Consider the following 17,237-nt stretch of genomic DNA (forward strand, 5'->3'; position numbering starts at 1 on the left):
AAAACATTAGACATTTTTTCTGAGGTAGCAATATTTTTGAGAAGGGGAATAAAAACAAAGTCGGCACCATTTAGAAGTAGAGCCGGAAACGCAGTACGGTGCAGCGGTGTTATTGTTCCTACCCGTCTTTCATGATGCTAATTCGAGGTTTGGCTAGCTAGCTAGCTAGCTAACTAACCTAGCTAGCTGTCATCTTTTTTCTCCTTTTCTTTACGTCTGGTAAGTTGGTGTGAACATCGAATATAAAGTGGAGTAAAGAAATAAATGATGCGACTTTGACTAAAGTTGTTTTTGAAAAGCTAAGCTAGTTAAAAGAAGAAGTCAGCAGTAAGCTAAATGAGCTGTCTAATTGCTGTATGCTCAGTGAATATTTATAGTTAAACTCATAAACTGTGTGTTTCTGTGTATAAGTGTAAAGTTTATATTTAGTGTAAAGTTTAACTGTTGTAAATGTGATTGCATTGGAGGTTTGCTTGCCTGCTAGCTGGCCAACAGAAATATTTGCAAGAATAATGTGAATCACGTTTAATGTTGCCCATTTACTGTTTGCTCCTGAATCTAACTAGCAGTAGGTTTGTCCAATATAAGCTACATAACTAGAATTAATATGTGTCAATGTGTCACCCTGCAACTTGTCATTTCATATGTATATATATATATATATATATATATATATATATATATATATATATATATGTCAATATATATTGTCATATATATATATATATATATATATATATATATATATATATATATATATGTGTGTGTGTGTGTATATATGTATATTGTTTAGAGTAACTTTCCCAGTAGTGAAGAATCTCACATTGTGTATTTCCTTTTAAGGTTTCTGAAAGATGGATTCTTTAGATCATATGTTAACAGACCCTTTAGACTCAGGGATGGGCTACGATGGCTGTGTGATGGAGGAGTGCATGTTGGGAAACTGCAGAGTTCGGATACCAGAAGATTTTCTAGAAGATGTGAGTAACATCATATCCCAGAGTTTGAGATGCATGGATATACCAAACACAATAGAGAGACACAACAGTGGTGTGCTTTAGTACAAATTAAGTCCTGTGTTCACTCGTATGATCAGTGTCCTGCCTGCCAATATTATACATTCGTGGCATTAAAGGAAAAATCCACCCTGAGAGTCTTGCGTATTAATCTTTATAATTAACTTAAATGTGATCTTCAATGCCGTCAAAGACTTACATATTTTATAGATGCTTTCCTACATTGCCCACAATGCAGTTTGACTCCCTGCTAAATAGTGGAGCCAGTGGGATTTCACCTTTCGCATCATCTCTACCTGAAAGAACTGATGCAGCAGTGCTTTAGTCCTTTAGTCAGTCCATCTCTCTCACCTCCTCATCTGTACACTCTACTCAAACAGAGCAGCTTCCAAAGCTTCAACTTTCATGCTAATACTGCCATCAACTAACCAGGCTGAGTTTCTGCTGTAACTCTGCAACTGTATCGTATAGCTGCACTACACTCTGGAACTTTGAGTCCGGTGGTTGCTGTCCCTGCTACTTCTATGTTGCATTTCTCATATGATATTGAGCATTGCTGGAAAATGGTGAGTGAGACAAGAAGCTCTTGCTCTTTTCTTTTAATGAGGTAACAATGAAAAATGATCATTATCTCACATGTTTGAAGTTCTTGAAATTTTTTAAACCTATTAGATACCATTGTAACTGTACTAGCAATGGCACCCTGTGATGTCAGCCAGGTAGACAACTTCTCACGGGAATAATAAAAGTAAATCATAAACCAACATATTACAAGTAGAATCACTAAACACATCATAAATATTTCAATATAAACACATTTAATGTGTTTCAGGGTGGAGGATTCCTATAAATATGTCAGTGCATTGGTTTAGAAAGTATGCTGTGGATATGAAGTCCAATCCACTACTGATTCAGCATTTCAGGCCAATAATCACCACCAATACTCAGTAGAATTGTAATGTTTATATATTTTAAAAAATATTTATTCTTGTCATTAAAGCATGTGTGTTTGTGTTATATTGTGTATCTGAGCAGCCAGACATTTTCTTCTCTGTGATGAGTGAAAGCACCTGGTCTGAGGTTCTGACTGATGCACAGAGACAACATCTCCGTCAGCTCCTACCACACTTTCCAGAGAATAACGTTTCAGAGCAGGACAGAGTCATTAGTGACCTCTTCAACGGCCAGAACTTCTGCTTTGGAAACCCCGTGCACCTTGCCCAGAAGCTATTTAGAGGTACTGGATGCTTTTCATATGATAAGACTTCCTCTTTCACAGACCAGTGGCAATAGCTGAGGTTGCTTGATAGAAAATAAAACTGGCAAGAAATAAACAGCCATTAATTAAATGTATGGGGGGAAAAAATCATACACATATACCTCGGCAATAAAATGTAGTAATAGTAAAAACTGCAGTTTAGTGTGCACAGTTAGTTAATTAAATTTATATTAATATAAATTATACCAAAGCACTGGTTCTTAAATCTGAACGTGTTGATTCATTTTTTATAACAGCAGCTCTGACAGTAGTTCTGTCAACTGACAGGATTATATTAATGCCCTTGTTCTAACACGTTATCGTTTCTATAGTAACAGCATACACAGGGACTTGTATAGCGGGCACACGCCACATAAACAGATTAAAAAAGTGTTGTTATTTAACGAAGAATAACCTGTAATTGTTAAAATGTTGTAGTTTTATGTAAGGTGATGTTTATTGAACATTTATGGAAGGAGTCTCCAGCGTCAGTGCTTTGTAGCAGTCGGTGGGTTTTCTTCCACAGGAGAGTCTTCAAGACAGAGGAGTTTATGCTTTCTGGAGTAATTGTTTAACATAAGCAGGAACAGGAGCTAACTTGTTTCATGGATGTCCCACAACATTAAATGTAACTGCAAATGGATAAAAAGTATGTTCAAAAAAGTGTGTTCTTTAATAAATAATTAAAAAAAAATTCACTGCTACCACTAATCACTGCTAATCTTTTTCACACATTCTTAGTTGGATGGAAAGAGGCCAAAAACATCCAACTGTAGTGCAAAACATTACTTGTGCACAAGGGTAGCTGTAGAAGGTGTAGTTTTTATCCTAATTGTGGTATTTAGTAGTTCTGGGATTTTTATCACTTTCACTAGTGCCATTAAATGATTTTTCACATTCACACACTAATTTACAAATATGAGTAAAGCAATCTCATCCTGTTCATTTGAATTGACAGAAATTTTTGTACACAGCCAGTCATATGTAAAGTAAATTATAACATCGCTTAAAAATCTGCTCTTTAGATGGCTATTTTAACCCAGAAGTGGTCAAGTACAGGCAACTCTGCACAAAGTCCCAGAAAAAGCGTCAAATCTACTCTCTCCAGCAGTACTACCACAAACTGCTCAAGCAAATCCTCATCTCCAGAAAGGTATGTTAAACAAGCTGACAATAGAAAAAGATATTTAAATGAAATTGATTTTAAATTAATATTCCTTCTTCTATGTGTGATGTCATTGATTTATTTCTGGGTAGGAGTTGTTGGATATGGCTGTTCGCAGTGGGCCCGAGCTGGCAGTGAAACGGCGTTACCCTCCTCCTTCCCACGGAGAGGAGCGAGAGCAGCGTGTGAGGCGCAGAGTGAACCGTATACTGCGGGAGGTGAAGACCGAGTGTGGGGACAGCAACGTGTCCTCTGATGAAGACGGTGAGTCTTCAAAAGTAGTCTCTACCATGTGTTTGCTAAGAGGCTACAGGTAGGGGTCTGAAGAAGCAGAGCACATTAGAAGAAGCAGAACACTCGTTAGAAGCATTAGAATACTTGTTACAAGAATCAGAACAAGTTAGAAGGATCAGAACAGTCATTTGTAGAAGCAGAACCCTCATTAGTAGGATCAGAACACCCATTAAAAGAATTGCTAGAAGAACTTGTACGCTACTTAGTAGTAGAATTTGTTAGAAGAATTAGAACACTTTTTCCAAGAATTAGTACACACATTACAAGAATCACAACACTAATTAGAAGAATCAGAACACTCATTAGAAGAATTTTTAGAAGAATCATACATCTTAGAAGAAATAGAACACCCTTGGTAGGATTAGAACACTTATTAGAAGAATTAGAACACTAGAAATTTGTTTGTCATTCTTTTAGACACGGCTTCTTGGCTGTCAACGCCTCCATCCCCATCTTCTCCAACACCGACAGTCTCTCTCAGGGTTCTGCCCAGTCTCTCCACCCAGGACATGAAAACTATAGGTCAGTGTCATATCCTATATCCACTCCCATCTCATATCAGCTAATATTGGCAGATTGAGGGAAGTGATTTATTTATCTATTTGTTTGTTTTTGTTTGTTTTTTGCTCCATACAGATAAGCCAGAGCTGGGAGAGAAGGAATTGAGGGCCATGCTGAGAAGACACAGAGAGAAGAGGAAACGACAACCAGTTAGTTTATTTAAACCTTTTAATCACTACATCTGCACCATGGCTAGAACACATCATCTGAAATGTTCTGTTAGTTAGCTTGTGTAGCAGAGGTGGGCAATCTTATCTAACAAAGCCAGTATGGAGAAAACCACCTAATTTAGCAAAAATCTCAGTTGATTTAGGTACATTTCCTTTTAAATGTCAAGCAGTATCAGCACCTACTACATTCACAAAGCAGCTTCCATTACAGTAATTATTTTCTCCACTTAATAAAATATTTAGGATCATCCTGACTTGATGACATCGGACTTGCACCTTGGTGACATCATGTCGCGAGTAAATATAGGCAAAAAAGGATCCAGTATGGGTGAGATTTATGAGCAGAGTTGTTTGTAAAATGTAAAATTTTCTTAGTCTCATGGATTGAGGCAATTTCTGTAATGGTTGTATGTGTGTTATTTCTCGTGCACGTAGCCTTAATTGACTTAGCCTTGTCTAAGAAGAAGATGAGGGAAGAGAAAAGGAGGAAGAAGATGCGACCCATTAAAACCGAATCCGACGACTGCTGTGAGGGTCAGACACCAGCGGCCTCATTGTCTGCCACCATTAGCGACAGCACACCTGCTCTCCTGCAGAGCGTTAAGGAAGAGTGAGCATGTCCTCCACACACACACACACATACACACAATTACCAGAGTTTGCAGCCTAAGTTTACAGACTGATTAATGTGTTTTGTGTTCACTACAGGGCTATGGAGGAGTCCCAGAACAGCCCTGACATGGTGGAGGAAATAACCACTAGCTTCTTTCATCTGCTGGAAGACATCCTTAGACAGGACAATCTGGTGTCCTCTTCACTGGTATACTCACTAAAAATGCTTTGAGCAACCGCTGTTGCTTTTTATTAGCACAGTTACTACACTGGTAACAATACAGGGTGGAAAAGTCAGGCATTGCTTTCTGGTTGGTCTTCTGGGCATGCAGTTCAAAGTATAAATAATTTCAGTCTAAAGTGGTTAGTCATAATTTTAAGCTTTTAGTAAAATTACGCACTCAAATCTGACATTACGCACTCAAATCTGAAATTAAATATCAAAATCATGGTAAATTATGTCACAATATGCTTTTCTGAGATATCGTGGATATCTTTAAAAAATAAAATAAATTTTTTTGCGCTTACTTATGCTTGAGTGGCATGGCTGTCTGGAAGTCTCGAACAGAAGTTGTCAATCAAGTGTGCTAATTTGAATATTAGGAAACATCCCCCCAGTTTCCTGACCTGTCTGTTTATCCATGACTTGAAACATTAAAAACAGTGATGGAAAAACGTACCATATATGCCATCAGGCTCATTATTGACTCATTAATTACAGCATATGCCTGACAGACGTGTTATGTTGTTGTGTAAAACCCGCTTTGATGTCTTGTCTTGCAGATTGAGGAGAAGGTCCAGCAGTGGCAGGCCTCTGCTGCTAGTGCACTCAACCCCTGGTTCTCCATGGCCCCTTGTTGGTCAGAGCTAATAGCACCCGCTCTACAGTTCTTAGCTGGGGAGAGTAAAAGTAAGGTCACACAGAGGATTGTGTTTTTAAGCTATTAATTCATGAGCTTGCTGGTGGTGGTAATTAGCATTTTTTCCCTTCTTGCTGGATCTCTTGCAGCTGGCTCTATGGCTCTACCTAGTGGCTTCACTCCGTATGTGGAATTCAGAGAGCTCACCCAGCAGTGGAAATGGATTGGTAAGATGATTTTTCTTTTTTTTTTGTTTTTCATTATAAATAACTACTAAAAATATTGTAACAGTGGCAAAAAGTTTCTAGGTATAGTTTTACTAAAATATTAAAACTACATTGTGCAAGAGTCATTCAATAATCTCAGATATTGATTGTAGCTACAATGCAGCAATCTTAAAAATGAACTCACTTTCTTTCCCTGGCATCACTCCGCACAACCATCAGAGTCTGGTTTCCTAAGTTTCCAAAGAAATTATAAGTGAAATTATATGTTGGAAGTTATTTAGCTAATAATATAGTTTCAACTTTATTCATATACTGATTTTTTTTAATGCAGACATATTCTGTTATGTCATGAAACATCAGAACAACTGAAACTTTTGGCTGACATATTGGGTGAAATTTTTTCGTGGCATAGATCCACTTCCTGATTTTTTTTATTTTGTGGTTTTCTGCTCATCTTTTCAGGACCCACTCAGGACAGTGAAAAGGATCTCAATGCTCTTTGCATACTTTGGCTAGAGTCAAAGGACCATGTTGTAGTCAAGGTATCTTTATGTGTACCACCAGTACCAGAACTTTTGGCACTCAAATACTGTACATTTGCATTTTCCATTTGGTACCAGTCCAGGTACACACATTGGAATGGCCCTGGAATCTCAGTATACTGTATCTGCTGTGTGTGATTTTATTTTTTAACAGCAAGAAGGAGAAGAAGCAGCAGAACTGACTCCTCCAGCTCCCAGAGTGTGAGTGAGCTTTCAGCAACAGCCTCTTTTTTATTATTTTATCATGTAGATTTATTGTGTTGAAACAAAATACATTTCATTACCTTTTTGTATTGCTTTTTTTTAAATGGCTACTCTGATCTTATGCCAGATGGACTGATTATGTGGTGAGGCCCAGCACAGGAGAGGAGCGGCACATCTTTCAAGAGCAGGTATGTACTGAGGAGTGATTTATCCTCTGCTTATTCAAGGTGTGGTGCTTCAAAATCTTGAAGAATGTAGCTATGCAAATAAAACAATGAATTGAAAGTGTTTGGAATGTGACTCTTGACTCATGTCTCTGACAAAGGAGCAGCAACGCTATGATCAGCCTCACAAGGCCTTCACCTTCCGCATGCATGGCTTTGAGTCTGTGGTGGGGCCAGTCAAGGGTGTTTTTGATAAGGAAACTTCCCTCAACAAAGCCCGTGAGCACTCACTGCTGCGCTCTGACCGTCCAGCCTACGTCACCATCCTCTCTCTGGGTAATATGGCTTAAAAACTGTACACTCATTGCTTTGAAAATTTTAGTCACATCAGTAAATGTCATACCATAATTACTGAATGTAGTCTATATTGCCCCTTCATCTAGAAATTTCTTTAGTTCTCTGGATATCTGGGGCCTCATTTATCAGAGTGAGTGTAAAACAAATACTAAATTTTTAATAATAATTTATAATTTGTAATAAAGACCCATCCATACACACAAGAAAATTTATATTTATCACATGTATGTACACACAGCTGAACACAATGGCCATTCATAAATCCCACACATTCTAAATTGATGCTCATGCACGGCCACACTCATTTGCATAAAGAAACGCCCTCAGATCTCCATGTACTGTATGGTAAACAGCTTCCCTTTAAAAAGCACAGTAGCCTGCTCGCAGTGCTGCTTGTTTCAGGTGACACTGAACATGCCAAAAGGTCTAAGAATATGAACTTCACTGACAAAGATACTGTTGCATGAAGAAGAGCAAAATAAAAATGGTTTATTTGGCAGTTTTATAGTAGTATGTCTAATAAATAAATAAATACGATTTAAAAATATATCTATGAGCATGTGTGTGCATTCTATTTTCCCAATTACATTTAGAAACCCTGTGATGGCATGAAAATTCATAATTTTTGCTGCCTTTTCCACTCTTGGTTTTGGAAATGTAATGTATTCCATGTAACGTGCTTATGTGAGTGGCACGAATGAAGGTAAGATGTGTCATTATTCAACTCATAGTTGGTTGGGAAATGCCAGTACATCTCCTCTCCAGTTTTCTTTCAAATGTACTGTAGCTAAAAGCCTTAAAGAAAAGATCAACCAAAACTGCTCTGGACAAACGAACTTGACTGAAGATCCATTCCTCACTCACAGCATTGAGTTTCCAGTGGTGCTAAAAACACATTCCTTCCCCAAGCTGCATGAGCCAAATCTTCAAGCAAGGCATAATCTCAATCAATCTTTAAATGTTCCTTTTAGAAGAGTTTACTTTACAGTCCATCTATGTCATCTGTCTGCATCTTGTGAGCACCCAGAAATCAGTAATTACTCTCTCTATTATGCTGATAGACAGTACATGATATAGAAGCACAGGATAGTCAGTTCACATGCTATTACACTTTTCTACCCCTAGGGGTTCTTGCATACGCATGGTCAGGAGTGTGCGGAAATATATACACATCCTCACGAATGGGCAAAACTTGATAAATTCCTTTCAATGCATAGAAATGTGCATACGCATGGTGTATGCACAAAACTATGCATATGCATGATTGATAAATGAGACCTCAGATCATAACTAAATTCATAACTTCAGTAGCTAGCCCTAGAGTAAAGCAAAAGCTCTAATGTACTATCCATCTCCATGTTACGCTTGCATGGAAGTTCAATTAACTAGATTAAAAATGCCTCTAGTTTTTCATTTATGTTGACCCTGCCTCTTCTGTGTTGTCAGTGCGGGACGCAGCTGCCAGACTGCCTAATGGTGAAGGCACCCGGGCTGAGATCTGCGAGCTGCTAAAAGACTCCCAGTTCTTGGCTCCTGATGTCACCAGTGCACAGGTCCCAACCCTACTCCAAACTGCTCCCTTGCTCTCAATACTTCTTTTCTTGTTTTGATTATAGATCTAAATTATCCAACTTTATGCTTCATACAGGTGAATACAGTTGTTAGCGGTGCACTCGACCGCCTGCACTATGAGAAGGACCCATGCGTGAAATACGACATTGGGCGCAAGCTGTGGATCTACCTGCACCGAGACCGGAGTCAGGAGGAGTTTGGTAATCCCTAAAAACATATGTAACAATGTTTTTGCACCGAGGGCAATGTGAGAGTGCAGATGAAATGTGACAACAGGATGTCCCTCCGAGCCTCAAATGTAAATGAATAGAAGACTGTGAGCAGAGGACTGTGTGCATTAATCATCCTGCAGAGGGACAGTCAGATTTACAGAGCAGATAGATGTTGTATAACAACTAAATGGAAAAGCAAGTAGCCACAAACAACAAGATTAAAATGATGATAGTGGCATAGTGTAGTGTTATTACCAGTTACTAAGGTTAGGCAATATGAAAATATGATATTTATACTGTGATAATTTCCATCGCTGGTATCATTTATGCCACTGACCATCTTCACTGGTACTCAGAATAACAAATCAATTACTGATTGAATGTGAAAAATAATCCTTACATGATTTGGTATATTAAAATCATATAGCGACCACAACACTGATATTTTTCATTGTATTTTTATATGTGACAGGAGGGGTAGCCTGAAAAGGGTGAGGCCCAAGATTTCCAACTTCATGCCCATGTGGCTATAATGTATTACTGGTACTTTATTAGTAAACCTAAATATCATGATCCATACTGTGTATCATATAAATGTCTTAGAAGTATTCATATCATCCTTTCGGCATATCAAAATGTCAAGCCTACATGTGAGTTGGGACAGTAGCTGATGTTTGACCTTCGATTAGCGTTTTGTTTCTCTGCAGTGTTCTTGCTTTATTTCCTTTCTAGTTTGTCTGACTGTCATGGTTCATTAGCTTGTTATTGCTGATGACGTGCTGTTTCTTTGCAGAGAGGATCCACCAGGCTCAAGCGGCCGCTGCTAAGGCACGCAAAGCTCTGCAGCAGAAACCCAAACCAACCCCCAAGCCCGTAAGTCCTACTGCGCACCAGTATATATATTTTCATGCAGGGGTTTGTTCCTGTACTGAGGAACTCAGTGCCGATACTTTGATCCTTTTGTCCAAATTCAAAAATCCTTTTGTCTAATTCATTATGCTTGCAATTCTGTAGATGCACCAGTGGGAATAGAGAAACAGTGTTTTTGTTTGCTTTTTTTAAATCAAAAGAAATAATGCCAGAGACCAACATTAATCTGTTTCCAGCATTTGATTATCAGTTATGTGTAGGTGAACTTACATTTCCAGTGATTTCTTTTTTGTTTCGAGAGAGATATTAACTGTTTATTGTTTAATAATTAATCATATAAAGTCTAGTTCAGTAGCCACAAGAATCCCCCACCAACAACCACGCACAGATCGAATTTTCCCATTTACAAGTTACATTCATCTGTTTCTCATCGCAAGTGTGTAACTACATAAATGTTTTATCATAACTGTCAAAAAAAAAAAAAAAGCCAAAATATGACCTTACATTGCTAAGTCTTTTTTGCTCTCCTGCCCTCATTACTAAGCTTGTGTTTTCCATAGCGATCTGCCAACTGTAATTACAAATCCATTCACCTAAGAATGTTACATGACACAGTCGAATAATGAATCATTTAAAGTATGTTTATATGAGTATGTTGCTTTATGTTGGTGTAAACTGAGTATCATAGTGTACAAGCACTTTGCTATGCAACTACATGTTGCAGTCATAATATCTTTTTAGATTATGATCTTAAAGTATTCACATAAACATCAGTGGGCTGAAGATTTGCATATTCTCATATTTGTATGCGACAGAAGTCTGGAAACAAGGAAGCAGCTGTGAAGAGCAGTGCTACAGAGGGCCAGAGCTCAGCGCCTGAAGGGGTTTCTATACCTGCTGTCAGCTTACCTCAACCCCCCAGCACACCAACACCAAGCACCCCAGGCACACCAAAATCTCCACTACCCCCTACAGTGTCTACACCAACCAAAGCAGGGGTGCCAGATCCAGTCAAAACCAGTCCTAGGTTGCTAATGCTTACAAATATCTTACTAAATCTGATTATCTAAATGTATTTAGTTTGAAAGGGGAACTCTAACATTTTCTTTCTCTTTCTTTAAATCTAATTTCTGTCTACCACATCTGTTGTGCACAGGTTATTACTACAGTCAAGACTTGACAGGTTTCCCTGTACTAAGATAAGAACATTTACTCAAAACTCACTTACATTCACCATTGACTTCAATAGGAACACCTGTACACCTGCCTATTTATGCAGTTATCCAAACATTCAGTCATGTGGCAGCAGCACAGTGCATAAAATCATGCAGATGCAGGTCAAGAGCTTCAATTAATGTTCATTCATCAGAATTGGGGAAACAATGTGATCTGTGACTTTAACTGTGGCATGGTTGTTGGTGCCAGAGGGGCTGGTTTGAGTATTTCAGAAACTTCTGATCTCGTGGGATTTTCACCCACATTTTTTTCTGCTCATCATGGTTATAAAGCGTGCTTATTTGAGTCAATATAGACTTCCTGTCAGCTCAAAATGGTCTGGTCATTCTCCTCTGATCTCTCTCATCAACAAGGTGCTCACAGGATGTTTTTTTGTTTTTCGCACCATCCTGTGCAGTTTCTGAAATACTCAAACCGTCCCATCTGGCATTAACAACCACGTCATGGTTAAAGTAAAAGAGATCACATTTTTTTCGCCATTCTTTTTGATGTGAACATTAACTGAATGATGTTATGCATTGTGCTGCTGCCACATGACTGAAAGATAGGATAACTGTATAAATGAGCAGGTGTACCGGTGTTCCTATTAGTGGATGGTGTGTGTATAAATAGATGGATGCAGTGAAGGGCAATTGTTGAAAATTGTCAAAAATATTCAAAAATACAAATTCAAAGCTTCTACTTAAAATACAATTACACGCTAACAATAAGGGTCTTAAGACGAGATAACGTCTTAATACTGGTTCTTAAAAAATAGGTAAGCTCATGTGCTGTAGTTGCTGGAGTATTCCTTTAATTATATTACTGTTGTATTACTGGTGGGGGCGTGGTTCAGTATAGGTCTACACTGGGAGGAAGGTGGTAATGACTAAAGGGTTAAATAAAGGGGTAATGACTAACATGGCACACCTGAGCGTTGTTGTCCCATGTTTATTTCTGTGATCCTTCTATCTACCTGAGCAGAGAGTTAAGAGTGTGCCACGTTGGTCATTATCCCTCTAGCTCATCCTCACACACCTCCCTCCCAGTGCAGATCCACATTAAACCACACCCCCATCTGCTACAATTACATTATTGTGCAGAGATAATAAGTGTGTTGATCATTTGCACATGCTCTCTGCAGCGTTCTGCTGGTGTCTCCTCCCTCCGTGCCACAGCTGGGCACTTTGCCGTCTGCCGCTCAGGTCGCTCCTCAGGCCTCCCAGCAGGCCTCGGTGCAGCCTGCAGCTCGAGTGGTAGCTCATTCGGCTTCGACAGGGTCTCTGCCGCAGGTGCGTGTAGTTACTGCGCAGACCGGCCTTCCTGCTGTTTCTGCAGGCCAGGCAGCCACGCTGATCCACCACCAGACCCCTCACCATATCAGACTGCCTGTCACTGTGGCCCACAGTAAGGGCATTGCCCAGGTGAGATCAGCACTGCATTGGTTTTGTCATTTTAGGAATGTTGTAAATGCTTAACACTGTATCTAAAGTCACTTCCTCACTCAAAACGTACGCTATTTACTACAGGGGTAGGGTGTAGCGATACACTCCGTTCCCAATTCATTTCGATTTACGATACTGGCTTCATGTTTTTGATTTGATTTGATTCTCAATATATTTTGAACAAAATTGAATGAAGAAATATTATGAGTGAAAAGACTACTTTTTCAATTCTGAATCATAAACAATGCAAAACAATGTGCATTTTTATATGCATAAATAAATCAAATACTATGAATACAGGTTCACCATATCTTAAAAATAAATAAACACATAAATGATCCCAGAAATGTTGAATGAATAAACAAAGTGTCTGACCTGGAGACTTTGAAAATGATCGACTGGAACATAATGAGCTCCGTATCATATATAGAGCTCCAAAGTCGGCTAAAATGCCTGATGTCCGGCAACTTTGGTGGTGTTTAAAAGCTACTGAAGAGCTCTTTTTAACTGTTATAAAGTGGTCGGGTAACTGTACAAGGAGTATTATGTGTTGGACATTGTTAGCCCGAGTTATCGGGCTATTGGACACAAGCACAGATGATCTGCGAGGCTTTTCACAATAGAATCACAATCACGTGACCACTGTGCTGTCTGTATATTTTAACTCTATGGGTTGTGCAGATTGGGACCCCTGATGTTTAGACAGTGCAGCTGCATTACATGCATAATTAATAGAATGCTGATTTCCACAAAGTGAATTGCACATTTCCAGGATGCACATCACCACATTTTTGCATCACGATGCATTGTGTTACGATGTATCTTTACACCACTATACATTGGTATTCAACTAAAATTTGCAATGGTATGATTACATAAAAATGACACTTAATGCAAACTTCATGTGCAATAGTCGTGCACTGGGGCAGTATAGGTAATAAAGTGCATTAGCCAAGGAATATAATTTAAACATATGTTTAAAATAGTCAGGATAGATTTTAATCTGTTACATTTTGTAGAACCCACTCTGAGAACATGCCAATGTGTTAGAATACCTTCTTCTAACTCAAAAGATCCCTATGATCATTACTCTTGTATGATGATATGGTATTTTGTCATGTGTGTAGGCTGTGGTGACTCTGCCTTTGAGGAGCCAGTCCACAGGAAGTCCTATCCAGGTGCAGGCATCAAGAGCTCAAACTGGCATCTCTGTGCCAGGCCTGGCTTCTGCTCTTGCTGTCAGTAAAGCTCAGAGCAGTTCGCCAGGAAGCCCTGCTCAAAACACCCCATCTCCTGCAGTGCTGCAAGGGGTCACCAGTCAGAACATCATCAAACAGGTACAAACTTGCACACAAACTAGCATGAGCTGTTTTTCAATATCTTTTATGTAGATGTGTGTATCTTATAATAATGTGCGCACCTATATGTATAAAAACAACTCAGAAATCTTCTTTGTTCCTACAAAAACTCCAGGTTGCAATTACTGGTCAGCTGGGTGTGAAAGCCCAGAACCCAGCAGGCATCCCACTGACTGCCACCAACCTCCGAATTCAGGGTAAAGATGTGCTGCGCCTGCCGCCCTCTTCAATCACCACCGACGCCAAGGGACAGACGGTGCTGCGCATCACACCGGACATGATGGCTACTCTCAAACTCACCCCTGACATGCTGGCCAGTGCCAGCAGCACCACTGCTAAGGGCATTTCTGCCACCCTGCACGTGACCCCACAGCAAGCCCCTCCCACTGTTTCATCTAACCCTGTTGCCCCAGCCACCGCTGAGGCCCTGACTGCCAAAGCTTCCTCTTCCCTGCCAGCACCAGGCACCGCTACCCTGGTGAAGGCCACATGTGACACTGCTATCCGCCTCATGCCCGCCCTGGCCGTCACCATGGCAGATCCCAAAGCCCGTACCTTCTCCACCGTCACCTCCTCGGACTCAAAAGCTGGTGGGACCACCATTCGCATTGTGCCCAGCCTGGGTGTAATACCACAGAAACAGGGTCAGACGGTCACCACCACTACAAGCGCCAAGCCTGGCACTGCTTCTTCAGGGGCAGCCACGGTTACCATAGCAACCAGTGGAGTGGCAGGGGCTAAAGGGGTGACGCTAGGCACTCCTGCTGTGGGTTCGCCGCTCTCTCTGGGCACTGCTGCAGCCACAGTGAGACAAGTGCCTGTCACTGCTACAGTGGTGGCCACACAACCAGTAAGCATTTACATTTACATTTACGTCATTTGGCTGACGCTTCCAAAGCGACTTACAATTGCGAGAGGATACAACTGAGCAGTTGTGGGTTAAGAGCTTTGCTAAAGGGCCCAACAGTGGCAACTTGGCAATGCCGGGATTTGAATTCCCAACCATCTGCTCAGTAGCTTTGCATATATATACCCCTGTGCAGACTGCATGTCGAAATTATCACATACTCTATCTTACAGTCCATCTTTAAAAATGAAAATGTGAGTATACATATATATATATATATATAGTGTATTCAAACTGGGCTACATTTCCAACCTGAGTCTGAGCCTCACATAAAGTGACACCAAATTTTCTGAGGAAGAAGCTCTTCAAGATGTCTGTGTTGACTTTTGTTTTAACCTCTCTGGCATCTCTATGGCACCTTTTTTTTCAGAAACCACTTCAGCAACTGGATTTGAGATTGGGAAACGTGTAGTGATTTGAAGTGGTGTGTGATGATTTAGTCATGCAGGATGCACAGTGTTAAAATGGAAGCTATAGACATTCCATTATCACTTGCTAGTATAACTGCCTCTTTTCCTCCTCAGGGGAAGTTACCTGCAAGGATCACGGTGCCTTTGTCCGTTCTTAGTCAGCCTCTGAAGAGCAAAAGTGTAGTCAATACACCAATACTGAAAGGAAACATCAGTACTAAGTGAGCTTTTTTTCCATTCCCACTTAGGGTAAAATAAATAGTAAAACATGATGGGGTGTGCTGTTCTGGGAAAATAATCAATGACAGGGTGGTGTAAAGCAGAGTTATTGTAACCACCCTGAAGTTATTTTCCAATAAGTGTTTTAATCCTCTTGTACCACAGATATTTGTCAATGATGAAATTTTTTAATTCATTAACATGAATTTAAAAAAAGCTGCTGGTCATATGTTTTTTAGCTATGATGCAGCTTAATGTTCCCATAGCTGGCTGGCTGGCTGATGCAACACTCTCTGTGTTCTGTATGCAGTATTGGTAATCTTGGCAGGAATATTATCCTGACCAGCATGCCAGCAGGCACCAAGCTCATCGCCGGGAATAAGCCTGTCAGCTTCGTTACAGCTCAGCAGCTGCAGCAGCTGCAGCAACAGGGCCAGGCCACACAGGTCAGTATCTTCGCAATTAACCCACACTACTCAAACATTCCACTGACATCTCCTGTCTGAACCTTCCTAATGAGTTAAAACATTTAAGTGATTCCCCCCCTTCTCCTCTACAGGTCCGTATCCAGACTGTCCCAGCACAGCAACTGCAGCAGCACTCAGCATCCAGCTCCCCTAAATCTACAGTGTCCACTGTGGTGGTGTCCACTGCCCCCTCGGCCAAAACAACCCCTGACCCACAGTGATGGCACCAGCATCTTAAATCAGAGTACCAGGGCCATTCTGTGGGAGGTCAGTGTTTGCCGGAGCTCTGGGAAAGTTTGAAATATTGGCTTCCACCTGACAAGGAGCTGCTGTTCAGTATAGTATAGAGTCCACTGTTTCTGTGTTCCATGTTGGGTGAAAAGGTAGAAAACCACCACAAATATAAGTTCACCTTGAACCATGACTCTATCCTTAGTAAAGAGACCTCCTGTTTTGTGAATTGAATGGCTTCCTTCTTATAAGTTGTGTATACAGAGACAGATAGTGTTTAATATGTTTCCTGTCTACTAAAAAAAAAAAAAACACTTTATTGTTGTGAAGTTTGGATTTTTTCATCTTAAATAAATAATGTTTATTTGGTTTAACATTTCTGCAGTGCTAAAACTACAAGGCACTTTATTCAGTTTGCCAGTAAAATTATAACCATGTCATGAATCAACTTCAGCTCTGCCAAAAACCTTCACATGGTGAAATTGACATTTTCTACTATATACATATACTATATATATTTCTTATGCTGGTTCCATATTTAACAGGAAGATGCCAAGACTTCCTTGGTTGGACCTCACTGACAATTCGATCTTGGTTATGGCCCTGATCTGGACGATAGATGGTCTGCTTACCCTGAGCTTCTGTTTATGTCATACGTTCATTCATTCTGTTCATTCATGTTATACAGAATACACAGATGAGCAATGTTTCTGAATATACACTGCATTAACCTGAAGGACAATACCTTTAATGAATCACTCCTTATTCATTACATGTTCTAAGACTATAGATTATTGTAATAATGTAAACACACATGAATGCTTATGTGCATGTACACCTGGGTATTGACTTATCAATTACATTCTCATGGGAGAAGCAGGTCTGTCTCATTTGCTGCAGG

At 39.9% G+C, this 17,237-nt stretch overlaps 1 protein-coding gene across 2 annotated transcripts; it reads left to right on the forward strand.

The window, feature by feature from the left end:
* Positions 1-77: 77 nt before the first annotated feature.
* nfrkb (nuclear factor related to kappaB binding protein) lies at positions 78-17,189 on the forward strand. Of its 2 annotated transcripts, XM_026938859.3 has the most exons (27): positions 78-219; positions 844-980; positions 2,052-2,253; positions 3,300-3,427; positions 3,532-3,703; positions 4,151-4,255; positions 4,370-4,443; positions 4,708-4,792; positions 4,900-5,074; positions 5,173-5,284; positions 5,860-5,986; positions 6,086-6,163; positions 6,626-6,705; positions 6,860-6,906; positions 7,037-7,097; positions 7,235-7,409; positions 8,877-8,983; positions 9,079-9,202; positions 10,008-10,087; positions 10,900-11,111; positions 12,444-12,723; positions 13,872-14,081; positions 14,218-14,952; positions 15,534-15,640; positions 15,949-16,084; positions 16,198-16,372; positions 16,882-17,189. In XM_026938859.3, exons 2-26 carry the CDS (start codon positions 855-857, stop codon positions 16,324-16,326), a joined length of 3,867 nt encoding a protein of 1,288 aa, XP_026794660.2. In that variant the 5' UTR covers positions 78-219; positions 844-854; the 3' UTR covers positions 16,327-16,372; positions 16,882-17,189. The 2 variants fall into 2 exon arrangements, with proteins under 2 accessions (XP_026794660.2, XP_026794659.2); XM_026938858.3 differs by lacking the exon at positions 16,882-17,189 and having other exon boundaries at positions 16,198-16,710.
* Positions 17,190-17,237: the final 48 nt, after the last annotated feature.

Source organism: Pangasianodon hypophthalmus, chromosome 15 (genome assembly GCF_027358585.1).
Source record: "Pangasianodon hypophthalmus isolate fPanHyp1 chromosome 15, fPanHyp1.pri, whole genome shotgun sequence".
In the NCBI taxonomy this organism is placed as follows: domain Eukaryota; kingdom Metazoa; phylum Chordata; class Actinopteri; order Siluriformes; family Pangasiidae; genus Pangasianodon; species Pangasianodon hypophthalmus.